Source organism: Patiria miniata, unplaced genomic scaffold, assembly GCF_015706575.1.
Source record: "Patiria miniata isolate m_02_andy unplaced genomic scaffold, ASM1570657v1 HiC_scaffold_7, whole genome shotgun sequence".
NCBI lineage: Eukaryota > Metazoa > Echinodermata > Asteroidea > Valvatida > Asterinidae > Patiria > Patiria miniata.
This window is the reverse complement of record NW_024037074.1, coordinates 19,387,311-19,413,784: the sequence shown is the minus strand read 5'-3', so window position 1 is coordinate 19,413,784 and position 26,474 is coordinate 19,387,311. Positions and strand designations below refer to the sequence as shown.

Sequence of the window (26,474 nt, the reverse complement as noted above, 5' to 3'; positions counted from 1 at the left end):
GCACAATTTTAACATGTTTTTAGGTGGGGTTATGGTCGAGAATAAGCTTTATGTGGCCTCTCTGGACTCCCAATCCCATATAGGCCTATTTGTACTAAGTTTAGTCGGGCACCATTTGCAGTCATCAGCCGACATTTGAAGCAAAAAAATCAGGTAAAAAAAAAAAAGCCGCGTCGCCGCACCACTTTTGGGGCAAGCTCCATACCAGAAACCAGAGACTTTTTTTTTTTGGCCTAATCAAAAAATCTAGATGAATTCACTGTACTAATACACAAAGTAGGAAGAAGTCTCACGGGGCAAATTTACTAATACTTAGGCACAACATCACCTTAGTTAAAACAGGGAGTCACATCCCTCCTCCAAAAAAAAACCCCGACTTTTTTTTAACAGGAGAAAAAACAAGGCAATTTGTTCATTTCTGATAAATACCATGATGATTTAAGCATCCTAAACAAAACTTAACTTAAGAACAAAAACAATCAACAAAATCAAAGAAAAAAAGTTCTGTTTTTCCAGAAGTTGATACCTTTTCTTTTTGGAGAAAAACCCACAACAATAGAAGCTGTGGAAGTGTTTCACTCAACTTACTTCATTGTGGTGTACATGTGACACCGTTGTACCGACACCATCACGACACCGAACGACATCCCTACATAGAGGGCGCCCTACAAGGGGAAAGGGAAGACAAATCGTCGGCAAATTAGTTTACACAGATAAATGAAGTTCGGAACTGAGAAGGCATGATCTTCAAGCTATTTTGGCAGATGTTGCCAGATTTTGCCTGATTCATACACCTGTCTTAATTTGGCTCACGTTCCACTAATTACGGAGAACATGAATAAATAACCCTGTTTTTTTTGTTTAGGCGGGGAGCACAATCCCGCAGACTTTCAAGGTCCAGAAGCTTTGTAATGACTGCGCCAAATCTTTGATTTCCTCTAATTACATCCCTAACAAAAGTATTAATCAACACAACGAATGTGTTTTTGTTCCATCAATGTTGAACGTCGAAATAACGAAATGCTTCCAAGGTCACGTCAGGATATACACATTTTTATTTGGAAACAGAAAAAACAAATCCCACTGGGAAAAAAGCATCCTCATTTGACAGATCACGTCCAACCACTCCGCTGGCAAAACATGTCCCGTACACACTTCGCAATGTGGGACTGATCAAAACTCAATCCTCCCGGTTTCCGATTCTAAACCATCTGCTGGCTCCTCGCTAACTAATGTGCTTCCGTGTCCCCATGTTTTTTCCTTTCCTCGTGATAAGAATCAAAAACATTCCCATTCTTCAGATAAGGATCAAAACACGCTCTGTGTGAATCAAAAACATGTTCGGCAGGAGATATTATCTCTAGAAGATATTTATCACCGTCTTTACTAACGAGGAAACCTCTCCACAGAATCAGGATTTATACCGTGGCATCTCTGCAAACTATGTTTTGTTTAGTCTTCTTCTTTTTTTTCTCACGGAAATGAAAACCACCCTTCTACAAGTCTTGGCTGTCAGTTCCCGCAGGACTTGGAGTATTATTAAGTGTAGCTGCTTCGGCATCCACTTCTATCAATGTCAATATTAGGCCATGTTTTGATAGAGTAAAGACCTTCCGTTTTCAGAATTTCTCGCTACGCTTCTGTTCAGAAGTCAGGGGGGCCGTGGCAGGGGGCAGTGCTACCATATTGTCAAAACTCAACAAACAGTTTGGATGTCTAGTCCTTAAAGGATTACTCATTTTCCCCTCGTGAGATCAATTGCACCTCCGGGCCTCTGGTCAATTTCATGGAGGTTTCAAGTGTAGAGAATATTTGCCGAGCACGTTACCAGCCAAAGCACCACTCAACGTACATTGATTGTGACTGGTTCACGGCAACTGTAATATACAACATTTGCAAACACCAAAAAAAAAAAACTACCAAATTATTATGAAATACCTTACTTGACTGTAAGTGAATAATAGTCTCAAGCATCCTGAGAAATCATGGCACCATGTGTGCTGTCATTTTCAAGAAAGGTGGTATTTTTGTATCAATTTCAAATGGTGGTCGGCCGACCACTGTTGTGAAAAAATGACTTTTTTCTTCAAGTACTACCCCTAAGTTACCAAATTTAGTTAGTCCATATTTTGTTTGCAATCGGTTACACATCAGTGAACGGGTGCAAGCCGGCTAGTCTGGTTCCCTGAACTGACAATTCCCCGACACCTATAAATTGTTCCGTTTCGTCTGAAGCAGGGTCAGGGTACCAGACTACAAGAACAGCATTTTTTCTTGTCCCCCCCCCCCCCCCCAGCATCTATGAACACCAAAATTTAAACCGGCGAGTGTTGCCACGGGCAATTTAATGTTCGCTATAAAATACTAACCCCCAAATCCATCCATTTCTGAAACTTACAGGAACTTAATGATTCTGAGATGAGGTTCCTTTTTTTTTGTCAGAACTTACCATCTCTGAGTGAAGCTCAATCCTTTTCAGTGGTTGGCACTGTCGATTCTGCAAAGAGACCCCCAAAAAATTCCACAGTGAATTGAAATTTATGATTCAAATAAAAAAATTAAAATATCATTTATTTCTAACCTATCCTCAACTTTCTTTTTACGAGAAAGGCAAACACTTAGATATAATCCTGGAGAAAAAGTATGAGTCGATTATTAGGAAAAATGTAACAAACAAGAGGCAGGCTGATTGAAAATCTTCACAGGATCAAAAACAAATACTACAGAAACATACTTATTTTTGGTAAGCAAAATAAACCACAAAATTGATAAAATCACACTGGTCTGAAAAAATTTATCAAGTTTATGGCTTCTGACTAGCGCCTCTTGAACAAAGACATTGACAAAATGGGGAACCGCCAACATAGGGCTGGATAGCTCAGTTGGTAGAGCACCGGAACGGCAATCCGGAGGTCGCAGGTTCGAAACCCGCTTCACTCTATTTCGATGTTCAACTTTTAAAAATTAAAAAAAAAAACTTGCAAAAAGAACACACGTCAACTCAAACAAAAAGAAAACTGATTTTGAGATGTATTTGGACAAATGGTTGGGCGACACATCAGACAAAGTTGAAATGTGTGAGACACAGCCTGAGAGCCGGGGTTTAGACAAAATTGATAAAGCTCCCTGGATCTAGTTTTCCCAACAGGGAAAAGACTTAATGGGCATTTCACACATGGAGGCTTAGCTGAACTTTACCGAAAGTACTGGTGGAGAAAAGAACCACGCACAGCGAAGGGAAATGAAGCGGGGCATGCTGTGTGGGGATATATTGAACAGGTGTGGACTACGTGACACGTAAGGCAATCTGGGTATAGGATGGTTCGAGTCAGTTGTTTCACGTTATTATTCATCTAGAGGCCTGTTCTCTACTCTTTCTGAATAATATCTGACAAAAAATATGATATCGTTCTGTTTTTCTTCAAAAATGACGTTGACAAAGGAGGAGGTCTGGCAAATTAGGCAAAGAAACTGGAGCTGAGTTTGAACAGCTGGCCAATGGTAGACTGCAAGCTTGACGATAGCTGGGGGAGGGTACCAACCTGCTTACTAAGCCTGCTTAGAAGCCAGCTTACCAGCTAGATAGCCTGCCAATCAGCCAGTTTACCAGCCAACTAGCCAGCCAATTAATCAGTTAACCAGCTAGCGAGCCAGTTTACCAGCTAGCTTCCCTGCCAATCAGCCAGTTTACCAGCCAACTACCCAGCCAATTTGACAGCTAACCGGGGAGCCAGCCAGCCAGCCAGCCAGCCAGCCAGCCAGCTAGCCAGCCAATAAGTGCTTATCAGCCACTGAGCCAGCCAGCCAACCGGCCAACTAACCAGCCACCTAGCCAGCCATTTCACCAGCCAACTAGCCAGTCAGTTTCCAGCCAGACAATCAGCCAGCTTCTCAACCAGCTAGCCACCCAATCAGCCAGATAGATGGCCATCAGCCAAATTGTCAGCCATCAGCCAGTTTACCAGCCAGCTAGCCAGCCAATCAATCAACCAGCTAGCTAGCCAGTTTACAAGCTGCCTCCCTACACAATCAGCCAGTTTACCATCCAACTACTCAGCCAATTTGACAGCTTACAAGCCAGCCAGCCAGCCAGCCAGCCAGCCAGCCAGCCAACCGGCCAGCTTACCAGCCAGTTCACCAGCCAGCTAGCCAGTCAATTTACCAGCCAGCCAATCGGCCAGTTTACCAGCCAGCTAGCCAGCCAATCGGTCAGCTAATATCAACCTGCTAGCTACCAAAAACACAGATTGAAGCAAAACTCTTCTAAATCCCCATACTTACAGGCGTAACACACAGGATCTCAATCTCGCAAGACGTGTCCGTACCCGGTAACCTGACTACCTTAGTGATCTTGCCGTCTTCTGCAAAATAAACACACGCACAAAAAGTACACAAAATATTAGATGATATCACGTAACAAAGACAGAGCCAGATGCAGCAATGGGTCAAAAGTTTGACACCATCCAACTGGGAGAAACACACAGACCGTTAAAAAAGGAAAAGAGATATGCTGAAACAATCTAAGGATCATCTAAACTGAACCGAGCAGATGGTTTCCAGTTCCACACAGGACTTTCACCCCGGAATAGTGCACACACCTGGAAAAATCCACATTCCAAAAAACAATTGGATATCTTGCCGTCAAGGAAAAAGTATCTGGGGAGAATTTCCAAGGTGTGAACAGTGTCACGCCAGTTGAAATAACCAGGCTTTCCTGAATGAGGGGACTGACGTGAATTTTGTGGTCAAACCATGGCAACGGGTACCAATAATAAGGAAATCACACTAGACGTGAGCTCTTCATCATTTTGTGCTCGATCTGCTATTGTCCTGTTTGGGTGGATTTGCCATTATCCATTTTTTCCTCCAGAGTATCCCTTTCAAAATGCCATCAGATAAAATGTCTTATCATGTGTATTATCATGTGATTGATGAGACCATGGAGATTACTCTCATCATCCGGACTAGGGAGATCTGATTTCCTGGATGGGGTTTAACTGCGGAAGATGACCCACGCAGGAAGGCTGTTTCCTCAAGGAAATAATGGACCTCCACTGCTTGGTATTGTGGGTACAGTACATGGGCCAATGTTATGCACAGAATTCGGCTCAGCACAGAACAGATTTGCTTAGAAAAACGGGTCACCAGCCAAAATGTTCATATCATTTATTTTGCTGTTCACTGGTAGTCTGCTTGTTTGGCTTTAGTACACACATTGGCTGGGCATACGTTTCTCCTTAGTGGCTCTATGAAATTGCATGGGGCCAGATGCTGTATCTAAATCACTGTGCCGTGGTAGTGTCTCTAAACCATGGGGTTGCAATGGGTGTAGGGATCAATGGGTGTAGGGATCAATGGGTGATGGGTGAAACTGGGTGCATTCAGGGGAGGTGTGGAGAGGGGTTAGTCCCCCTTGCATTTTGGGTACAGAGGAGACGAATGTTACATCCTGACGCCACTTTCATCACCTCAATGGAGGTCAGTTATTGCACAAATGTTGAAAAGACATGAATCTGGGACTGAGAAACATCTCCAATTTTGTTAGAAAATAATTGGAAATTCTTCTTGACTCTCTGTTGACTTCGCAGACAACCAAGGAAGTGGCGTCTGGATACTTACATTCATTCCGATGAGATGTCTGGGGTATTTGGTTAGTGTGAGTTGGTGGTGGCTAGGGTTTATGGGTTTATGTGGCATGAATTGAATCGAATCTATAGAACTCCAATTGAAGTTTCATATACATAGCACTACCCACATCATTTCATTTATTTGTTTTCAAATGGTCTCTGAATCAAACTAATTTTTGCCGGACACGAAAGGCCAGTCTACAGTCTTCTGACTGATAACAAAGTCTCTGACTGACTGACTGAGTCACCAAATGACTGACTGGGTCACCCAGCATAAGAATGTCCTGAGACCATCTAGCTGGACGCGGCAAGCCTAATCTCATTTCTCCTGACTGCAACATTCCCGCCAAAGAAAGATCACGGTACCGTCCAATAAAAACCAAATCGAGATCAAGTTCCGGAAAGCATTCCTCACCCTATAGCTGCAAGTTCACTCCTTATAAAGAGAGAAACCACTACTTGACCTATCGCCCATGCTGTGAAATTAGCTTGAGTATCAACTGTCCTTCTGCAAACATTTAATATGCCACTGAGAGCCCAGACAGAGGTTTATTTTTTGGGGGGAGAGTCGTTGTCTGGAAGCTAGGACCAATCTGGGCCAGTCGGTCAACCTACGGGCAAAAGGGCTCTGGTTTCTACACCGCTGGGCATTACTAAATTAATGGCCTCTCCTCTTATATTTTCTGGTAAATGTATAATTTGGAAATGATTTAAAGAAGCACATTTTGTTTCATTTTTTTTTTGCTGATTTAGTGACAGGATAACCTTGCCTGGAGCTCTGTACAAATATTCATTCACATTTTTAATCCAAACTGAGCCTTAGGCCCAGTTTTTTTCAACTATCTGCGATTGGATGGTTTAAAATTGGTTTAGTATCATTACAAACTTTTTATGACAAATTTACACAGCACAGACTAAATTTGGTTCATTATTTCTTTTCCTTGGTGGGGGCCTAAAAAAAAATTATTTATTTTTTGAAGATTTAACTTGTTGATTTTTTTCAATTATATAGAATTTCTTAAATAAAAAAATTACAGGTCTTTTTTTTTATTTTCCAAACGAAAATGACTTTCATTTGGGGGAAAAAGCAAATTTTCTGTAACAACTATCAGAATAGAAATAGGTCACACACAATTAAATTAACAGGCCTTTAACTTAAGCATAACACGTGCCATGGACTAAAAAAAATATTTTTCATTAAATTGTTTTCTTTAAAATCAAATGTTGGCTGCGAATTACGCTCGTTCCTATTCCCCTAAAGATATTTTCCTGTTTCTTATAAAACCCTGACGTTGATTCTGCAGCACACTAACAGCCACGGTTCCAAAACCGCACACAATTGCGTGCTCAACAAGCTCATAACTATCAATAAAGGGGAAATTAATGGCCATTTCCTTGCCGGAAATTGGAACAAAAGGAAGGTGGGATGGAAGGGGGACCGATTCACCAGAGCCAGCTGTGACTTGTTTCAAACCCGAGACCACCTGATCACGACCCACTACCAGTCAGGGCATTTCGGATTTCCCAGTGGTACCTCCTGGGGATACCGTAAGCTTGGTTGCTCTACATGCAATGGCAGACAGAAGCTAGATAGCATGGTCTGGCTGCTCTTGTCTAATCCCCGAGGCTATGCTGCAAACTTCTGGCCTGGTGAAACAGCGGTGTAGGATGTTTTTTGAGGTGGTTTTCCTCACCTCTCAAAGCTTGGCCAAAAGGAAGGATTGCATGAGGCTAAAGGGGCACACTGTTGGGAATGTGTCCTTTTCGGCTCTTAACCACGTTGCTCATGACATGATAATTGTTAGAAGGATTATGAAAATGAATAAAACTGCTGCAAACTGTTAACTGACTGAATTGACCTGAAATATATACAAGTCAAGAAAATTAGAGGGCATAACATTTTGGATCCTTGCATGACCTTTTTCAACCATCATTGAAAAATATCGCTGCAACATCAGATGTAAATTATCAGGGTTTTCCCCCATTTTCTACACTATGTAAATTGTATAGGATCCAGACTTTGAAATATCTGTAATAGTAAACAATATGCAACACTTAACTTTGGTGATCTCTGGACGAACACCTTCAATTCATATATTATTTTCTTAACTTTATTCTCAAACCATCTTTTCCCCCCCTTTTTCACGTCATTGTTATCAGAAGAGGGAATGAAGCAAGGCTGGCAACCCAGACATGGAGAAAGACAAGCTCTAGGTGTCTTTATCTTGACAGCTTCCATGGATGCATCTCTATTTAAAAAGGATCATGGGTGGGGTCAGTAGTACTAGTTCTGGTAGCTGCTAGCTTACGACTGGCTTATCATCCCGGGCCGAGATTTCCACCCAAGGATAAATATAGAAATAGGTAACTCCTAATCTAGGGCGGGTCACGGGACAGTTGAACGTTGAACGATTGAGGTGTACAAATTGACACTTAATCGTTGTGCAACCTATGGCAGATGTGACTGTTACACAGCTATATAGCCCCCTCAATTGGCCTCTTTTAGAAGTGACTGGCACTTCTTTGTAGGTATTTTTGAAATTAAGTTTTGTCTTTTGTTGAGAACCTGGCCGGTGGGTCCCCTACACTTTAACTTTGTCATTTTTTGTTTATTTCAATAGGCCTCAGAGGTCTTTAAGCCAAAAAAAACCTGGCATGAATCGCAGATCCACAGATGTTAAATGATACACTGTAGGGGTAGTCTGCTACCCCTTACCACCCACTTTCCTGTTAAAAAAAAAAAAAAAAATCCAGAGGATTTATGTTCTTACCTGTTCCAAGGAACATCACATGGTATGTCTCATATTTGCCTTCAACTATGTCCACGACGATGCGATCAAGCCTATCAAGATTGAGAGGAAAAATGGGGGAAAGAGAAGAAAACGTGTGAGTTCAAATACAGTGGAAAATTTATTCAAAGCAGAATTTGAATGGGCTGAAACCACTGAAAAGCGTAATGGTGTAATGGCACCCATCTTATTTAGTTAACTTTTCTTCTTTTTTTAGCAAGCAAGATCAGGCATGCAACTGGGTACTTAGAAAAAACGAGGGAAACTCAAAACCACACAAGACTTTGTACAGTGTTGTTCAATTTTTAATGGCATTCATGAGAAGTAAAAAATTTGGAAATCAGCGGATCCGAGGAAAAGTTGCATGCCTGCAAGATACAGAAATAAAGTGACTAATTTCTGGCATCAGCCTGGTAGCTGACATATTATTATGGCAACATAGAAGCTACAATAGGGATTAAAAACTGATTTAATTTCATGATGGTTTACCAGAATGTTTCCTAAATACAAAACTACAGAAATGTTCACCAATGCCTCACCCTTTACATCAAGGCAGTTTGAATTTGTAAAAAAAAAACCAACAAACTCTTTCTGCCTCTTCTTAAAAAACTGGGACGAGAGACTGATTTGTGAGACACCCATTGTTCACAATGGTCAAAGGAAAAGAGCCAGATTATAAAGCGCTTAGACTTGTCAATTTGCATTGATTTTCTGCTGACGTGATACCACCGTCAAACAGTTGATCGAAAAACCGGGCGGTGTTTTCTCCCTTGCTTCAGATATCCCAGGGAACAAATACCCATTATAGCGCGCAGCTGTTGAAGATATACCCAGCTATGGGTATTTCGTTAGGGTATAATGCGTGGGCTGTAGTCCAGACCCTGGATGATAGGTTATAAGGCTAAGACGTCTGGTCACGGGATCAAGCGCAACCCAAAGAGAGCCTGAAAAGATGACAAAAAGCTACCCAGTCTAATGCCCTTAACACATGCGGCACGACAAAAAAGAGATGTTTAAGTTGCACTTTCGAAGATGATTCCGCCAGGAGAAATTTGAAAATTGCGTGTGGGCGGGGAACCGGTCGGTCGCCCAAGCCAACTGGGGCTGTACCCTCTCCCGAACCCACCGAAAAAATATTTTCAGAGACAACTTCCCTAATAACCCCTCCACCTGTTGCATGTCAGGGAGACTGTTGAATGCATGTGGCAGCATTTGCTACAAATGGATTTGCCCGCAGGTCAGTCAGTCCCCAACTCAATCTTCTACCAGCAACACCACTTCCCCCGTGTTGGGTAAGATCAAGAAAGCCTTTTTTCTTTTTAATTTCTCTGGGGAGGGCGACTTGGGTAAGAACGTATCAATTTGAATTTTGAAAATCAACAAGCGGCGGGAACCGAGGTTTGTTTGTTAGTGCTTGCAGCTTGTAATTCTAACTCCTGCTACCTCTGCCATGACATTAACCCGAGCAGTGCCGTGTGGGGAAAATGTGAGGTGCCAGCGGATTCAGACTTTAACCAAGTTGAAGGGGAATAAAGTGACATAAAGCTCAGCACAAAAGCTACATTTCTCCTAAAACAATAATGCAATATATGCCTCCTCCAAATGTAAAACAACAAAAATTGCTGCGGTCAATTCTTACACCCTCCTTTACAACCCCATTTGAATACATTGAAACGTACAAGGAATGTTACATTTAAAAAAAAAAACTTTTTAAAACTCCTATCAAAAAAGAGGAGCAAGCTTTCATCAACATGGAGGATTATAAGTCTCCTGCTTGAAAAACGACGGGAAGAGTGGAAAAATACATCTTAAAAGAAATTCATCTTTTGCTTTGGTCTTTACTTGCCTCACATTCGAGGAATTCGCTGAATTGTTTTGAATTTGTTTCTTGAAATGACAGTGTCAGCAGCACATTTATGTAGGACTGTGAATTATCAGAACAATTGTCCACCTGAGGCCAACTATAACTGAATCAACTGCAATCAGCAACAGATGTTTAGCTCGTAACAGTACAAACTGTTTATTGGAAATAATAAAAAGTTGTGAATTGGGTTATGAGGTGGGAGCCCACAACCATAAGTAACTACTTCTGGGGGGTTTTCATAATCTGTAATACCAATACAATGTTTTGGAAATCAGTGTGGACTGCACACAAATGGAACAATGCCTTGAAGAGGTTCTCTGAATAAGACAGAATTCTTCCTACATACCAATATCAATATTTATTCATTAAACCTACAGTTTCCTTCAAACAGGCACTGAATGATAAATTTCTTTTCGTATTTTATTCTCAGATGCTGCACAATTCCCAGGTGTACATTTTTTGGGTAGAACTTACATTTTTGGGGTAGAACTTTCATAACTGGCAGGAAAATGCGATTGACTTTCAGGCCAACCACAACAAAGGTACAGTTCTTTGATTCATTTTGACTTTGTAATACCCATAGGCCTATAGTCTAGAGTACATGTATGTATTTTACGAACAATATTTACTATTTTTTTATCGTACAGTTAAGTTCAAAGTTTCTCTGTGTCTTTTCAAAATTACCCCTCTTTTCACTGATGTGTTCACACACACACAACACCACTGGTAACTCAGTGAATATTACACTGGACTTCTTATCACACACTGAACCTTTCTCCAACCCCATCTGAATTCCACATAGCCCACACTTACAACACCCTCTTGCGGTCACTTAGGACAATCGGCCTCCCCACACAAAAGAGGAAGGCAGACTGTTCATTTTGGGCAATTGACGGCCGGGACAAAGATAACAGGTTGTAAAAAGATCGCAGGTACAGTAACAAACTGATGGTAATGCTTTGGGAAACTTGAAGGGGGAATGACCGAAGGATTGTCTAGGGTGTACGGGGAGAATAACCAAGGAATCGTGCGCATGCTTGGGATAGGAGTAGGCTACTTTGTAAATGTACTTAACAGAAGGGAGAAAATGGCAAACAGGTGTACGACTGATGAGGAGGAAAAAGTGGACCTCTCCGAGAAATGACAGTTCATGATGATGTCTAGATATGGTAACAGTTAATGGATAACTCTTGGGTGGCGTATTTCTGAAAAGAAAAATATTTCGGCTAGTTTCAATTCTGGTCCAGTGCTTTTAAAACAATCTTCTCTGAAATCCTTCTGATCTGTAATGTTTGACCTCTTAATTCACGTGAGCTCTACACTTAAATGTCAGCGATAATCTACTTTCGAAAGAAAGAAGCATGCCACAGAGTAATTGTGTTGACCATAAATGAACCATTACAACAGCAACTACTTGCAGCAAATGTTGATTCTAACTGTTAACGACCGTAATTAACATTTCTCATCCTGGAGATGTTACATGTTAGCTCCAACTTTAAAAAAAATGGGGACGACGACAAAAATCAAGCCAGAGAAATTTCTAAACATAATATCATAATCATATTTTTGTTTTACAAAACCACAAGCAAATTGAATGAGAATGGTCTCTTTAGGCAAACCGACAGGAAACCTGAGCTGCTCTTTTGAGATGCCTGGAATTTCGGGGACTTTTTTGTAACCCAGGAGAGGCATATATTACAGTAACCTTCTGACAGGTAACAGAATCATGAGTGCTTTGGGGGCTACCGGAGGGCACGGAGTCAGATTAAGAGGACAATCTGGTGTTTCAAAATTCAGAGGAAAGTAAAATGGCATACTGCCAGAATTGAAGTAGAAGAGGAAACTGAGAATTGGGAACTTGCTGTGGTTGTTAAAGTGTTCATTTTTAGTATTCTGGAGATATCTTATTTTCAAATTTTTGAATATGACATTTTAAAATTTGGGAGATAACTTCAAGCTTTCAACATCACCCAATTTTAATGCCTCAATTTCTTTTTTCTTTTTTGAATTCCCCCCCAAAAAGTCTATGTAATGTTTCCTTAAACTGAAGAAGATTTATAAAATGTTCGCACTAAGAGGTTGCATTAGGACAAAAGGCCCAGGGGGTGGGGGTCAACTCCCAAAAACTTCACATCTGTTTTCTTAGGAGTCCTTTCCCAATTCCAACAAGAATTAACAGATTTGATGGCAATTATTACTCAAATTCCACACAAAAAAACAAATTGGGAAGACAGCCTGAATTGGAGGACAGAATTTTGAATTAAGCTCTGTAGGAACCAGCTGGCGCAATGACCAATCACCACCTTGAACTGGAATGTTGTGATTCAGAGCTTCAAACTCTAGACTGTTGGTAAACAGATGACCATAATCGTCCCCGTAATGGCCTCTAATCGGTAGAGGTCACTGTCTGGAGCTTCTGATAAAACCATTATGGTCGACCAGCTGGACGGTCAGTTGCATATGGTCAGTCAGAATCCATTCAGTGCAGGGAGTTAAACGTCCTTTTCCTTTTTTTCAGGGGCTGGGTTTAGTGCTTTTTGCCAAAGCTGGCCATCAACTCAACGGAGTGGTCAGTTGCATAGGGTCAGTCAGAATCCATTTAGTGGAGGGAGTTAAATGTCTTTTTCCCTTTTCCAGGAGCTATATTTAGTGCTTGTCAATGTTTACAGACAAAACTGGTCATCCGCCTGTCTGAATAGTCAGTACGTCACATATGGTCAGTCAGAATCCATTCAGTGAGGGAGTTAAACATCTTTTTTTTTTTTTTCAGGGGCTGGGTTTTAGTGCTTATTGCCAAAACTGGCCATCCACCCAGCTGTGAATGGTCAGTTGCGTATGGTCAGTCAGAATCCATTTAGTGCAGGGAGTTAAACGGTTCTCTTCGCTTCCGGATTGGAAGGGGGCTAGATTTAGTGCCTGTCCGGCCCGGTGAGGTGCCCTCAGGGGCTGACTAGTAAGGGAAATCAAGGCACCAGGGCGGACCAGGGCGGACTACCTTCAGACGTACTGGCCATTGTGAGCGTGTTACCACCTGCAAGCTGTAGGTAGCCCAATTCATCTATCTTCCAGAATCCAGATTTTTGGCAATGGGGTCTCACCCTAGATATCTTGGCACCGACCATAAATCTGGACATGGACCTTACAAGACCTTGCACAAGTCTGTAGTCCTTGTGAAAAAAAAAGTTGCAAGGAACTTCTCCAGCATGTCAATTCTTGCAATCATGCAGAAAGTCATGCGAGCAATGGACTTATTAAAATTGTTTAAAACCTCATAACTCCGACCTTTTTTTTTTTTTGCCTTTGATAAAAATCTTGCTTAAGCCTGAAACGTCAGGCCAGCTAAGTTTGTTCATTCTTTTTCTAATTTCATTTTCATATACATTAATATTGTTGTTTCCATTTTAAAGTTGATAAGCCTATTTACACATTTTTATCACATCGCAAGAATTACCAGTAGTTCTGATTCTGTAAATTTCCAAAATTTTGCATTTTCCAAAATTGACCTAATTTCATAATTTCCGAGGTATTTTTTGCAGGGGAACTTTCCGAATCCACCCATAACAACTACCAACACTGCAGTGATTTGACAATACATTCTTTTCATAAGGACATCAAGCCATACAGAACAGTTCTTTTTTGTTAAAAAAATATAAAACAAAAGCAGACAAGAAAAAAAAGGGGGGGAAAAAACCAACTGTCAAACCAAGTGTTGAATGTTGGCAGATACAATTCGCTCCAAAAGGGCTTTAAGGAAACACAATTTTTAATGAGGAATTTAGTGAACCTTCGAAAAATCTTGAAAATGTAATCTTCACACAAAAAATTAGGACGGAAGTGAACTCTCCGTGTGTATCAAATTGCTGATCCGACATTAATCACGACCAATTGAAATCGGAATCGCAGGGAGGTGCCGGCCTGATATATAATTTATCATCGACTGGTTAGAGGAGAGGTGACAGGAACAAGCTTAATGACCAATTTGGCCCGTTAAAAAAATGTTGAAAATCAACACATTTAGAGATTTATGATGGATCCCTAGACCCCTGGAAATGCAAGAAGCACTCTGGTGTCTGAGTAGAAGTGTTTTGCCTCAATCATCTGTTCTCTGAAGGAAATATTTCTTGCATTAAATTCTGGTCATTATTTATATTCTTTGATTTCCAACTCCCAACAGCAACATCTTTGTTGATATTTCAAACACGATCAAAATCAGAAATGATGAAATCTTTCACATCTATTACAACATCCTCATCCGAATTCTTGCTTTTTTTACTGTAATTATTCACATATTCAAACATATGATTTACGATGAGGCCTTCGTTTACCGCAACTCTTTTTGTTTTAATGACGACCTAACAAAATAAATAAGCTATAAAACTGGAGACTCCAAACTTAAGTCCACCATCCTAGGACTGTGACCCAGACTCGTAATTTTCTTTCCTAACATCTGTGATATAGTTTGTTATTATTATATTTCTCTTTTCAATGCCATGTTTTACGATTTTGGCACCAGTCTGTTTTGGTGTCTGCGGCAAACAAACCCAGGTTATTTCATGGACAATTCGAGGGTGGCCCATTGTAGGGGGTCGTACCAAAGAACATGGCGTCTTTCACTTTGCAATCACTACCTAGATTTTTTTAATATCCTGATGCAACATTTGTGTAGGATCATTTGCTTTTTGCACTTTTTCCCCCCGTTTGAAGCAACAAAATTGCTCAAAATCTTCAGAAGGGTGCATAACAACTAACTTGTTGAAGTTTCAGCTCTGTGGATAATATACATTTTGAGAAAATAGAGAAAATGTATGCACATTGTTTTGGGCTCATAACTGGATTTCATTATAATAAACACACATAAAAAGTCATCAAGGGCACCCTATTTTGAAACCACCTTCAATGTTATTTTCTTCCCAGCGATACCATTTCAGGTTTTACAGGGCATTTGGTACCAGTCCTATCTTCACTTTGAGCATGGTTTCTGTCATTAAATCTGTAGGTACTTTTACGGGTAATTGCAAATGATACTACATAGCTTTAATTGACTTGTCTAATTGAAAATTTCATTGTGTGTTGGAATTGGTTTGTCCTCCACTCCATTACGCTTACTAGAATATTTGATGCTTTAAGCTCTGTTTAGCAGAATAGTAACATCTGCAGCTCTAGTTTGGCACATACTGAGCTGAGTCGCATGATATTCAGCTTGGAAGAAGTTTGGTGGACTGGGAGTGAGCGCAATACCTTGCTACAACTCCACTAGGAATCCTATCTAGCTCTGCAAGTTACAATGTTACAAGAAACAGTATACACCGCATGATAAATATCTCTAGAGCCGATCAATGTTTAAATAAGGAAGAAATGCCACCGAACAGCTCAAGTTGCTAATCACCAGAAATCAATATACACAAGACGGGCTTTCCAATATAAAGTGCCAGCACGTGCGTCCCTGCCAAAGCGGCCATAATGGTTTCCCTAGTGGAGCGGAGAGGGAACTAAAACCAATCCCCTAAATTGGGCAGATGGAAATCAAAGAGCCAGCTTGACCTCTCTTGACCTTTACAACACCAGGTCAGCTTCAGGAATTCTCCCCTACCCCCCCCCCCCCCCACCCCACCCCTTCCCCAACCGCCTCTGGCTATGGGGAGAAATCAAGAAAGACTGAGTATCCCTCTAACTTTAGAGAGAGAGAGAAAAGTCTCCATCGTTCAATTATGGGGAGCTGCCGTCCCCACCACATTCAACAGCAAGCCCGGGGCGCGACTGGGTACGGATTTGGGGAAGTGTCACACTGCATCAGGTATGCCTGCTGGGGGAAAAACAGGTCAAGTCCGGCAGGTCACACACTATCATCACTTCGTCTGCTTTCGGAGCAAAAATGTTTGCTACGGAGTAATTCTCCGAGTTTCCTGTACGACCAGGAATTGTATTATTTGCAAGAGAAAAGCCTGGGGCTGGCGGGAGATTGACTTATTGGATCTCTCAATTCCTAGGCTTTGAGCAAAAGGGGCCTGAACTGGACCAGAACTGACTCCCAGTGAACTGATTTCCAGAAGGGGTAGGGGGCTGTCAGTAGAGGACCCTTTCTGAGGGTAGGGGGAACATTGGAATACTGTACTTCAAATTCAGAGGGTACTTCAAATTCAGAGGCAAACATATTGGGCAGAAACAATTCCCAAACAAAAAAGCTCATTTACAGGTGGGTTTTTTGGTTTTCTTTGGTAACAAAGAGCAAAATTAGATTGAATATTGAACGTCTGGCAAGTTTCAAAATCAATGATCGGGCACAAGTGGGATAATGTACAGAGGAATCCAATTATCTTACATCAACTAATTTAGAATCGGACATGATACACATCTGTAACTTTTGTTTTTAGCCAACCCTTCTTTCAGATCTGGTTTAAGCGTACATTGCCCAATAAGAAATTATTGCCCAAATTCACCAACTGAACAGGTGGAGTCCCCTTCAAGGAACTTGACCTCAAGTGACCTTACCCAAGCCAGTCCAACCTCAGGCATTGGTTGCTCGGTGGGGCCAATGTCACATTGAATGCCCTACATCGCTAAATCAAACGGCTTAATTACACTGTGTCCCGCAGCCAAGTTTCTGATTTATCAGTGACTTCAGGGGTAGAGCCGGTTTACAGACAGGTCCTGCAACCTACAAACGCTTGTTCTGACATAAATTTCTGTGACAAAACCTTGGGAAACTAAGGTTATTTGGGTTTCTGGAGCTGCCAGTAGAACTGGTTCAAATTAAAAATCAAAACAGGGTGTATTTTTAACAAAAGCTGAATTGTGTGATCTTCTTATTAAAATAGACGTAACTTGGGAATGGAGTATGCAAATTACATGAAATTTTCACAGTTACTAGTCCATAACATGTACTTTATGCCTGTGGTTTTTTTTAATGAAATGAAAAGAGCCACATATTTAAAAAAATATTTTTTTCTAATTATTCGGTCACTTTCTTTTTGACTCACCCTGTAATATGTCCACATTTCATATAAATCTACATCTTTACTGTATAGTACTGTCCGAAGAAAATTCTGACCTTACAAACAATGCAAGCCAGCACACACACAAATATTTTAATCGGAGCACTCTTTAAATGAGACTCCACCAGTATACCCCTGTAGGTGGGTGGGTGGTGGTATGAGAAAGGAACATAAACTTTCTCGGTTTATTTCAGGAGAAAAGTAAGACATTCTCAAGTCCCAAGACACCAAATCTTAACCCCAAAACTCTCCAATAACTGATGGGCTCATTTAAAACCAAATCAGGATTAGACGTTGGCCCCGGGGCTAAACTTTTAAGTTGTCACCCATTCCAACCTCCGGGCATTCTGTTCCACCCTTTTCTTCCCCAGTGATTTCAAACCCTCGGCCAGGCAACCTCCAAGGACCCAAGCCTCAGATCTACCCTCTGAACTCAGTTCAATCAACTCCCCCTTCCAAAAAACCCCCCCCAAATCTCTACAAATGCCAGTTCAAGAAAATCGTAAATTTTGGCGACGCGTTTTTCAGCTGACCCCTCGAGCTACAAAAAAACTCCCATTCCCCTCAGGAGTACGCCGTATCTTTTGGTAGAGATTTGCTCCATTAAATATTTAGATTGCGGCTTTGTGTGGTTAAAAGCTCTGCATTTTTGTGGTAAAAGTTCTCTTTTCATGTAAAGGAGGTCTACTGCAGGTCACAAATCTGTCCGGAGCTTGTATAATTGGCCAATGGTGAGATATTTATCGGAGACAACTGGCAAAATGGTCACTTCTGGAGCAGGTCATGTAGTATTTTTTAAGTGCTATGTCGAGCTGTAGATCACCAAAGGTAAAGCTAAAAATGTAACCTCAATCTGTTCTTGAGGGTAGATTACTGACCTTGGTTCGAGGGTGCTATATCTCTTTCATTTTAAAGACTGTATTTAAGAGTTGTGTCGCACCAAATTATTCCACAAATTTGAAAGGTTCATGACAAGTTTGACATTTGAAACAGTTAGGAGTGACTACATTGACAGATAAACTGTTGCAGTTGTATGGGAACAACTCCCGAATCTAGTCAAATTTGCCTGTCCAAAACCAACAAAATTGGGGTTGACTTCAGTCCTGCTTATACTATGCCTATTTGGTTTGCTGAGACTCTGGAACTGCAGTATGTTTGAGAATTATTGGGTTACTAATTGAAAAATATGACAACCAAGGCAAGAACAGAACTGCAGCTGAACCCAACCAAAGGAGTCAGTGCTCGGTACAGTGGTTTCCAGGATAAAACTACGTGACCATAATGTTGTTCCCTAGCTAAAGTTCCATCTAAGAATGCACATTAATTAAAGTAAACTGTGTTTTTCCTCTTTTACTTCGAGTGAATCAATTTTGTAGACAGAAGGAGAGCTGAATGAAGAGTGTCCTCTTATTTGCACAGTTCCTGCACAGAACCAAACCCAAGGTTTTAATCTAACAGAAGTGACACTGACAAGCAGGTTTTCAAAAGCCAGTACCTAAATAACACTTGGAGAAAAAGGATTAAGAACCTCAATAGAGCTATGACTTGGTCAAATTGGCCAGGAGAGGTGTGAAGTTTTTGTATAAACCACCAGATTGAAGGATTACTTCTGATGTTCTCACTGCTATGATTCAGTCCACTATTCCAGTGGGTATTTCAAGCCCGGATTTCGTGTTTAACACACTCATAAAAGACCTAGCAATTACCAAATATCTGTCCGGGGGGAAAAAACCTACTCCTCTTAATCTTCTTCACCTTAATTTAGATCCCCTTTTTATACTCTCAGTTCAAAAAAGGCAATTTAATTCTCTCCACCTCCATCTCCGAAATCACACCGAGTCTATAAACATTATACAACACTGAACAGTGGGATCGATTGCAATGAGAATTGAGGGGAACAATCAGTGTGGAATTTGACTCCCAAGAAAATGCGATTTGGGAGTAATTACCCTCTAGGAAATGCAATAATACCGCGGGAGGGGAGGGTCTGACGGTTGTAAAGAGAGAAATTGAGGTGTTCATGTCATATAGGGCTCGGCTTCAACTGGCTTAATTGGTGTCAATGAACTGAACAGGCAACACCTAAGAATGAGAAAGAGAATTTCTTCTCTGCACACGTTTTACAGATTTCATTCAGGAGACAGAGGAACAACACAACTTCTCAAGATTTGTGAATTAACATTCACAGGGCATTGGCTTTCTTCAAGGGAGTTGTCATAACCAGTTGGCAACATTTTGGAGGGCTGTTATTGAGGTTTTTTGCCTCCTTGCTCAAGATTTAATTTCCTTCTATTTTTCTGGAGACTTTTGTTAGCTCATCTGAAACTAGACAGGCCGGTGATTTATTGCCGAGTCCTGAGAAAGGGAAGGTCATCCCACCGGGGGAATGGGACGCAATCGCAGAAATGATCTGGGCTACTTGTTTCTTTATTTTCTCTGCAATGGAATTTCAAGATGCGAGGGTTGACAATGAATAATCACGTAATGCATCATGTGTCAAGGGAATGCCTTCCATCCTTGGCATAACTTTTTAGAAGTATTTTTGCCACTGTGGCCACACAAGAGAATCGACCGATAATTTGTTAACTCCTTTCTCCCTTCCCCAAAGAAAAGTGGAAATCTATCCTTCAATAGTTGTCTTCCTCTCCTCAGATGTTTGCTTGCTACTGCACATCATCAACAGAAGAAGTGACCTTTGTCTCTTACAGAGCTCTACAGAAAAGGAAAAATACCTAATGCATTACATCAGGTCACTGCTCCAAAAGGAGTTTACCTCCATTTATTACTGGGATACATTGTAAATGCTCATCAGACAGTGGATTGGAAAGCCATGCTAAAGAAAGCCAAAAACCACAACCCACAACACAAGACCACAAAACATTGTTTCATCAACTGTAAAACCACATTATGAACAAAAACCCACGGTAACATGAACCTCAACTGGGGATTCAGGACTCAAATTAGGACAAGATCAAGAACGTCTGTGGTTTAGAGAAGGGACTTAAAGAAACCACAAGTATAATGCAGTAGTATGATCAACGAAGACAAGAAGTAAAACTACGATGGGCCCATACAAGGAGAACAAAACAGCAGAAATGGTTGTTTGAAAAAGAGAGTACGTCCCAATTTGGGTGTTTCATAATGCAGTGCGCCACCAAGAGTTTACCAAGGAGAGACCATTTTTCAAGTTTACAGTCGACAAAACACGGCCAACTTGAACGAGTATCAGTAGACAACTTAAGCCGATTTGTTAAGGATAGGGGCATAGCATTCTGCCGCCTTACAAAAAACAACATATGATAAAAAAGAAAAGAAAAGGGCAAACAGATACTCAAATCATACGCTTACGAAAGTATTGACCAAACGAACAATTTCAAATACCGGTAGCCCTCGCTGCGAATTTCAACCGTCTCCCACAACACACTGGGAATATGAACTCTCTGTGGCAAACCATTGGTGGTGCACTGCATTGTGAAACACCCAAATTCACTATCATGAACAAGAACCATAAACCTAAAGCCTGAACAACGCCTTAACTGTGGGAGAATCAGAACTAAACCACAAACAGGATATGAACTACAACTTAGACCAGAACATCAAACTCAAACCATTATGTCAATCAGAATTAAAAACCAGGGACTCGGCAGGCACACTTCTGTAAAAAAGTGACAACTGGTTGGACCCAAAAATCAATTTTACTCAACCCGTTAGGAAAGTCTTCCTGGGAAAGTCAAGTGTCTCCATTTTACAAGCCAGGATGTATGTTTTCTGTCAAACTCTTCCAGGATTTTTCTTAAGTGTTTGCTTTCGGTGGCTGAGGTAGCTCCTCAAGAGGTAGCTCCTCAACAGGTAGTGACTTTCCCTGTCAAACAGACCTGTCATTTGTTACAAAAAATCTTGTTTTAATTTGGCTTGACTTTTCAACACTTGCCAAGATTTCGTGTTTATCTGCGAGTCTCGGAAAACAAATTTGCAGGCTTAGTAGGCCAAGAGTTCCTTTGATAACATTGGCCAATCAATTCAATTTGATCAAACTTCATCACATGCATTTGTAGAATGTAATCGATCTAGACAACCGTGGCGACGAGGGACTTGAAAAGTGAGAAGAGCAGATCTGGAGTCCAACCGGAACATTGTTAGTGGGGAGTTTATAAAGTGCAATAGTAAGTAGAACTATTTTGGTTGACAGCCACGTTAGGGCCTTTCACACTGTCCAAAATCTGTGTGTGAACCACTTTCACATTACCAAGAATCAAACACGGCTTCTTCACAGGTCTAAAATCCAACCCTGGTCAGGACCAGGGTGGAGAGGCTCTACCAAGGTAGAATATCCAGAATCTACAGCCGATCCGTCTACAACCTGAGATGTAAACGTGTCCACCCATGTTCGGTGGGACCTCTGTTCACAGAGGAGCTTTGTTTAACTTCAACATGGGTAGGGAAGACAATTTTGGGAAAGGCAGGCCTTTTCACACTAGAGCCACTCAACCCTGGGCAAACCCAGTGCCACCCCGGGTTGAGTTTTTGATTTTTCAACCCCATGTTCAACCCCGCATCGTTTCACACTTGTTTCGTGCAGACCGAGCTTATTTCGCTTGGATACTACTGTTTGAAACCCGTGGTGACAGTTTCAACCCCGGTTGAAAATCTCAACCCCGGTCTGGAGCAGGTTTGAGGTCAACCCGTGGCGAAATCAATCTCAGGGTTGACGCAGGGTTGGCGCAGGGTTAAACATGTTCAAGTGTGAAACGCCGCATATTTTCAACCCTTGGTCAACCCTGCATCATCCCCGAGATTTGTCTAGTGTGAAAAGGCCTAAAAAAAAATGTGAGTATAGTTACTTCCTCTGCTCAGTGACGAATGCTTACTGACCACAATCCTATCAGTGGGTCTGTCTTTGCTAACGTTCAAGTTTGAAAATATACCCATGATGGGACCAGAGATGTTTGCGAACTGCAAACTCCACAAGCTTCTCCAGGGATCGTGTCTCTAAATTCAGGAGATTTCAATTTCATACAACAGGGCAACAAGTCAATGTGTCAAAATACAGGCCGTTTACGATGCGTGCCTGCGGCCTCTGGTGGTTTGAAAAAACATACCATGAAGGATTCACGCTAGTATGATCCTAGTCAAGAGACTGCTAATTTATAGCACCCCGGGGATCTATAGTCTGTGGGTTTTATTAAGGTGTCTGTGTACAGTCTACTGTAGCATCACTGGTACTCAGTGCAGGCCCGGATATTCCAATAGGCACAGTAGGCACTGTGCCTAGGGCCTACGAAAAACTTGGGGGTCTACAAAAAATTTAGGGGCCTACAAAATGAAATTACCGCAGTGTGCCATAACACCAACACCCACGCACACACAAGAAAGTTTTAAGGAAGTTCTAAGCATGTCTCTCAGGATTTTTGATTTCAACAACCGACACTGTTGAAGCTGCATAAATTTACGTGTGAAGTTTGTCGTTCTGAAGCACAGTGACAACAAGCTTTTAGAGCTACCAGTTTGGCCTGGCTTGCTTAGCAACAACTTGAAATTGGTGCCGTTGCCTTGGGCGGAGTACGGCCTATGATCACTGGTGCCTAGCGCCTAAGGACCACTTAATCCAACCCTGCTCGTGTGACATATCACCGGTGAAATATCACTCGTAACTCTGATGAGTCAACATTGGTCCTTTGCTGAATAATCACTGTTTCTCTCACACTACCACTGGTAACCAATCAGATAATATCATGGGTAATTAAGAGAGTCATCATTGGTACTCTGCCAGAATATCCCCGGTACTCTCACAAAGTATCACTGGTAAAATCAAGGGTACTCGGGAGAGTCATCACCTTCTATTGGCACTTATGTTGAATTTAATATTAGAAGCCAGACAAAAAAAGGGTGATAATATGACACAAAAGTTATGGCTTCACAAGCCTCTCATCACACACGCAAATCCCGACCCAGACATTATCAAAGGAGACCCCATTATGCAAGGCAACAAAACACTCAACTCCAAAGAAAGTGTTTACTGATTCTTCGAACTGAAACCAACCCGTAATTGCAGGAAGGACTGCTATTTGACTGCTGTTTAACAACTGACATTATTATCCGGTATAACTGACACGTTGTAATTGCAGCCCACAGTTTCCAGCATGACACTCTCATCCATCTCACTTAGGCTCAAAAAGCTCTCAAGATAAGAAAAAAGTAGTCTGTGTGTACTGTAAGATTTTGAGTGAATTGAAGTTTCTGTCAAGACAGGATGTGTTTTGATGCTGGAATGCTGTCACTGGCTTCACCTTGCCAAGAGGTGTGTTCTTGGCTGGCTGGGTAATTTGGGCAGACAGGCAGTCGGTGTGATTATATTAAGGTTGATGGTAAGTAGGGTAGGGTAGGGTGGGATAGGGTGGGGTGGGGTGGGGTGGGGTGGGGTAGGGTACGGTAGGTTGGGGGTTGGGTAGGTGGGGTGAGGTTGGGGTGGGGCTGGGGGCTGAGGGAATGATGTAGGTGGCTTAAAGAAAACCAAAATGGAAAGCATTTGTGACCTGTATGACCACAAAATGAGCTTACACTTACAGTCAAAACTGCCATTTGCAGTACAGTGGGGCAAATTCAAAATTTGAAGGTCATTTTTATTGTTTCCAACCTTGATTTGTAGGCCCTCTTTTACCTTTCTTCATTTTTTGTTGTTGTGTCAGAAATCTTTAAAACCTATTTTCATTCCGTTTTATGAGTTGACTGTTCATTCACTGTAACACAACTACAGGATTTTTAAATGCCATTTTCTCGAGAATCAGTTTTATAACTTCAAGTATGTTGATTGTCTATATTTCCATTAACGAATTCAGTACCCCTAAACGTTATATACCAGTGGAAAGCTCTTATTCTACAGAATCCAAATAAATAAATATCTCAATTCTTAAAAAGTCCGACTTGATGAAACACAATGCGGAACAAAATGTGCAGATCTTCACAATTCAAGCATGCAGCTTAACAACCTACACATAGCATGACTTGTACAAAAGTCAAGCGCCTTCGCAGCGTGCTGACAAATCAATTGTATCCTTGCCACGCCGCTGCCCTTTATTTGTTTTACCCATCCCGCATTGTCGGTTGTAAGACTTTCCCCTCCACCCAATCCTGCAGCAGTCTAGCTCAGCGCTAAACATAGATACACAACTCACTTCCTCGAGCCTAGCTTCCTCACAACAAAACTTGTTGTTGCCCTGCTCAAGGGCTGGCCAAGGTACGGGACAGGATCTTCCATTTTCATCCTGAGTTTCTCTCTCCCTCTCTCGTCTCTCTAGAGGCATCCCGAGCAGACATTCACCCTCCAACATCCCTCCTCAGGGATTAAGGGCCGATTCTCCAGGGGAATTAAACAATCAGTCGGCATAATCTAACAAAGGTGGATCAGCTTCTCTCTCTCTCTCTCTCTCTCTCTCTCTGTCTTTTGATTTGCTCCTTTGAGTTTGGAGTGAAACTTGTTTCCGAATGGACTTGAGTCACGTAGAGTAAAAAGCCGTCATCCACCGTGCACGCAGTTTATTGGGTTGTTTTTAACAGACTCGACATTTGCCAGTGCACAAATCGAGCGACATGGGGTTGCTCATGGGGGCAACAAGCGGGCAGAAAGCAGCAATTTCTCAATGAAAACAAATAACCCTCGTTATACCTTTCAAAATATTCACTTTTTTTGTTAACTGAAACCTGTCAACCCAAACCTAGTCTGGCTATTTTCAATCCGCTCTTGATTTCAATTTCAGGTGGTACAAATAAAACCAAAGACTCTGAAGACAGAAATTGCAGTGACGATGCTGCACTGACGGGCGGATCCCATAAATGTCTTGAGCCATCCAGGTAAAATCAGCAACGAGAATAGAAGGGCACGAACCCCAAATTTGAGGAGACAAGGTAAAGGAAATGACACAACAAAAGTTCAAATTTGGCAAGTGACGCACTCTCGCCCCAGGGGAAATAAAAGATACAACAAAGGACAATCATGGGGGAGAATGACCCCCCTTCCCCCCCCCACCCCCCACACACACACCTTAGGATGCTGCCTTAAAAGTAGTGAAACAAGGACAATTGTAGGCCTAGCTGCTTCTGTTGTATGAAACACTGACACACAACATTGTTTTGTGTTTCCCGAGCACGAGTGGGATAACAAATTTATCTTTAAATTAAGAAAACTTCAGGTTCGCTGTGGTCACGTTTCAGACATACTGTACTCCCATTACACATGTGCACGCTGTAAAAAAAACATGCCTATCTTATAACAGCGCGCTGTACGCTCGGTGCAACACGGGATAATACCACACTCCTGTTGCCATGGATCGACCAATTGAGATCAAGGATTCACGTTTGCTTGCCGATCGTTATTTACGTTTGAAAGATGTAATGTGTTGGACAAAGTTTTGACAGATGACTTACTGTGGTTTTTGCGGCTTGGACACGAACAGAGGCACTCGGTTGGATGGGACCACCTCACCGGCCATCAGCTGGTACTTCTGAGCGTCTTGAAGATTCCGACTCTGCTGCATGTTGCACTAGGAGCAAGAAAAGCAAAAAAAAATTGAAAAGTAAGATGATAACAATTCTCCATGATACCACTATTGCAGGGGACAGTGTCTGAAACATGCCACTAAAAAGACCCCCAAAAATAATAAACCTTGTAAATTTCAAGACTTTTTCTTTAAAAAAAATTACAGGCTAGGGGTAATTTAAGTGAACTATGCAAACACTGATTGCTACAAGTTCACAAAAATTAAACACATTTTTAGCAATTATGTTAGGAAAGGCAAAATTTGCCAGGCTAACCTGTACACTTCGCAATGGCATGAAAAACAAACGCAAATCTCCCTCATTTGAAACACAAACAATATGCGCTGTACAAAGCAGTAACTGGCACTGTTTCCTTCGCACTGAGTCATGTTCCCATCCTGGCTAAAATAGCTGCAAAATATTTGTCAGTTTGCTGAAGTCTGCGTACTTAGGCACAAAGGAGGTTGAAATACTTGTTAAATGCCCCCTTTTCTGCTCGTTTCATCCAAGTTTAAAAATAAAAAACAATCTGGTTCAAGTATTTTGCTTAATGTCAACTTTAATATCGTTCAAGAAATGACAATCCAAAATTCCGGACAAGTCAGAGAGGCCAAAAAAAAATCAAAAAAAAATAAAAATGTCTGTGTAGTTTGTCACCAACACTTGGACA

General features: G+C 41.5%; 1 protein-coding gene across 4 annotated transcripts in view; it reads right to left on the bottom strand.

Annotated features, from left to right (window-relative positions):
• LOC119718773 (semaphorin-5A-like) overlaps positions 1-26,474 on the bottom strand; it is a 126,889-nt gene that overhangs the window by 18,891 nt on the left and 81,524 nt on the right. For all 4 annotated transcript variants that reach the window (XM_038188187.1, XM_038188186.1, XM_038188185.1 and 1 more), the window contains exons 12-16: positions 25,694-25,809; positions 8,399-8,469; positions 4,282-4,361; positions 2,450-2,497; positions 589-665 (exon numbers count right to left, since the gene is read on the bottom strand). In XM_038188187.1, the coding sequence (XP_038044115.1) occupies positions 589-665; positions 2,450-2,497; positions 4,282-4,361; positions 8,399-8,469; positions 25,694-25,809 (392 nt within the window). The remainder of the gene's footprint in view (positions 1-588; positions 666-2,449; positions 2,498-4,281; positions 4,362-8,398; positions 8,470-25,693; positions 25,810-26,474) is intronic.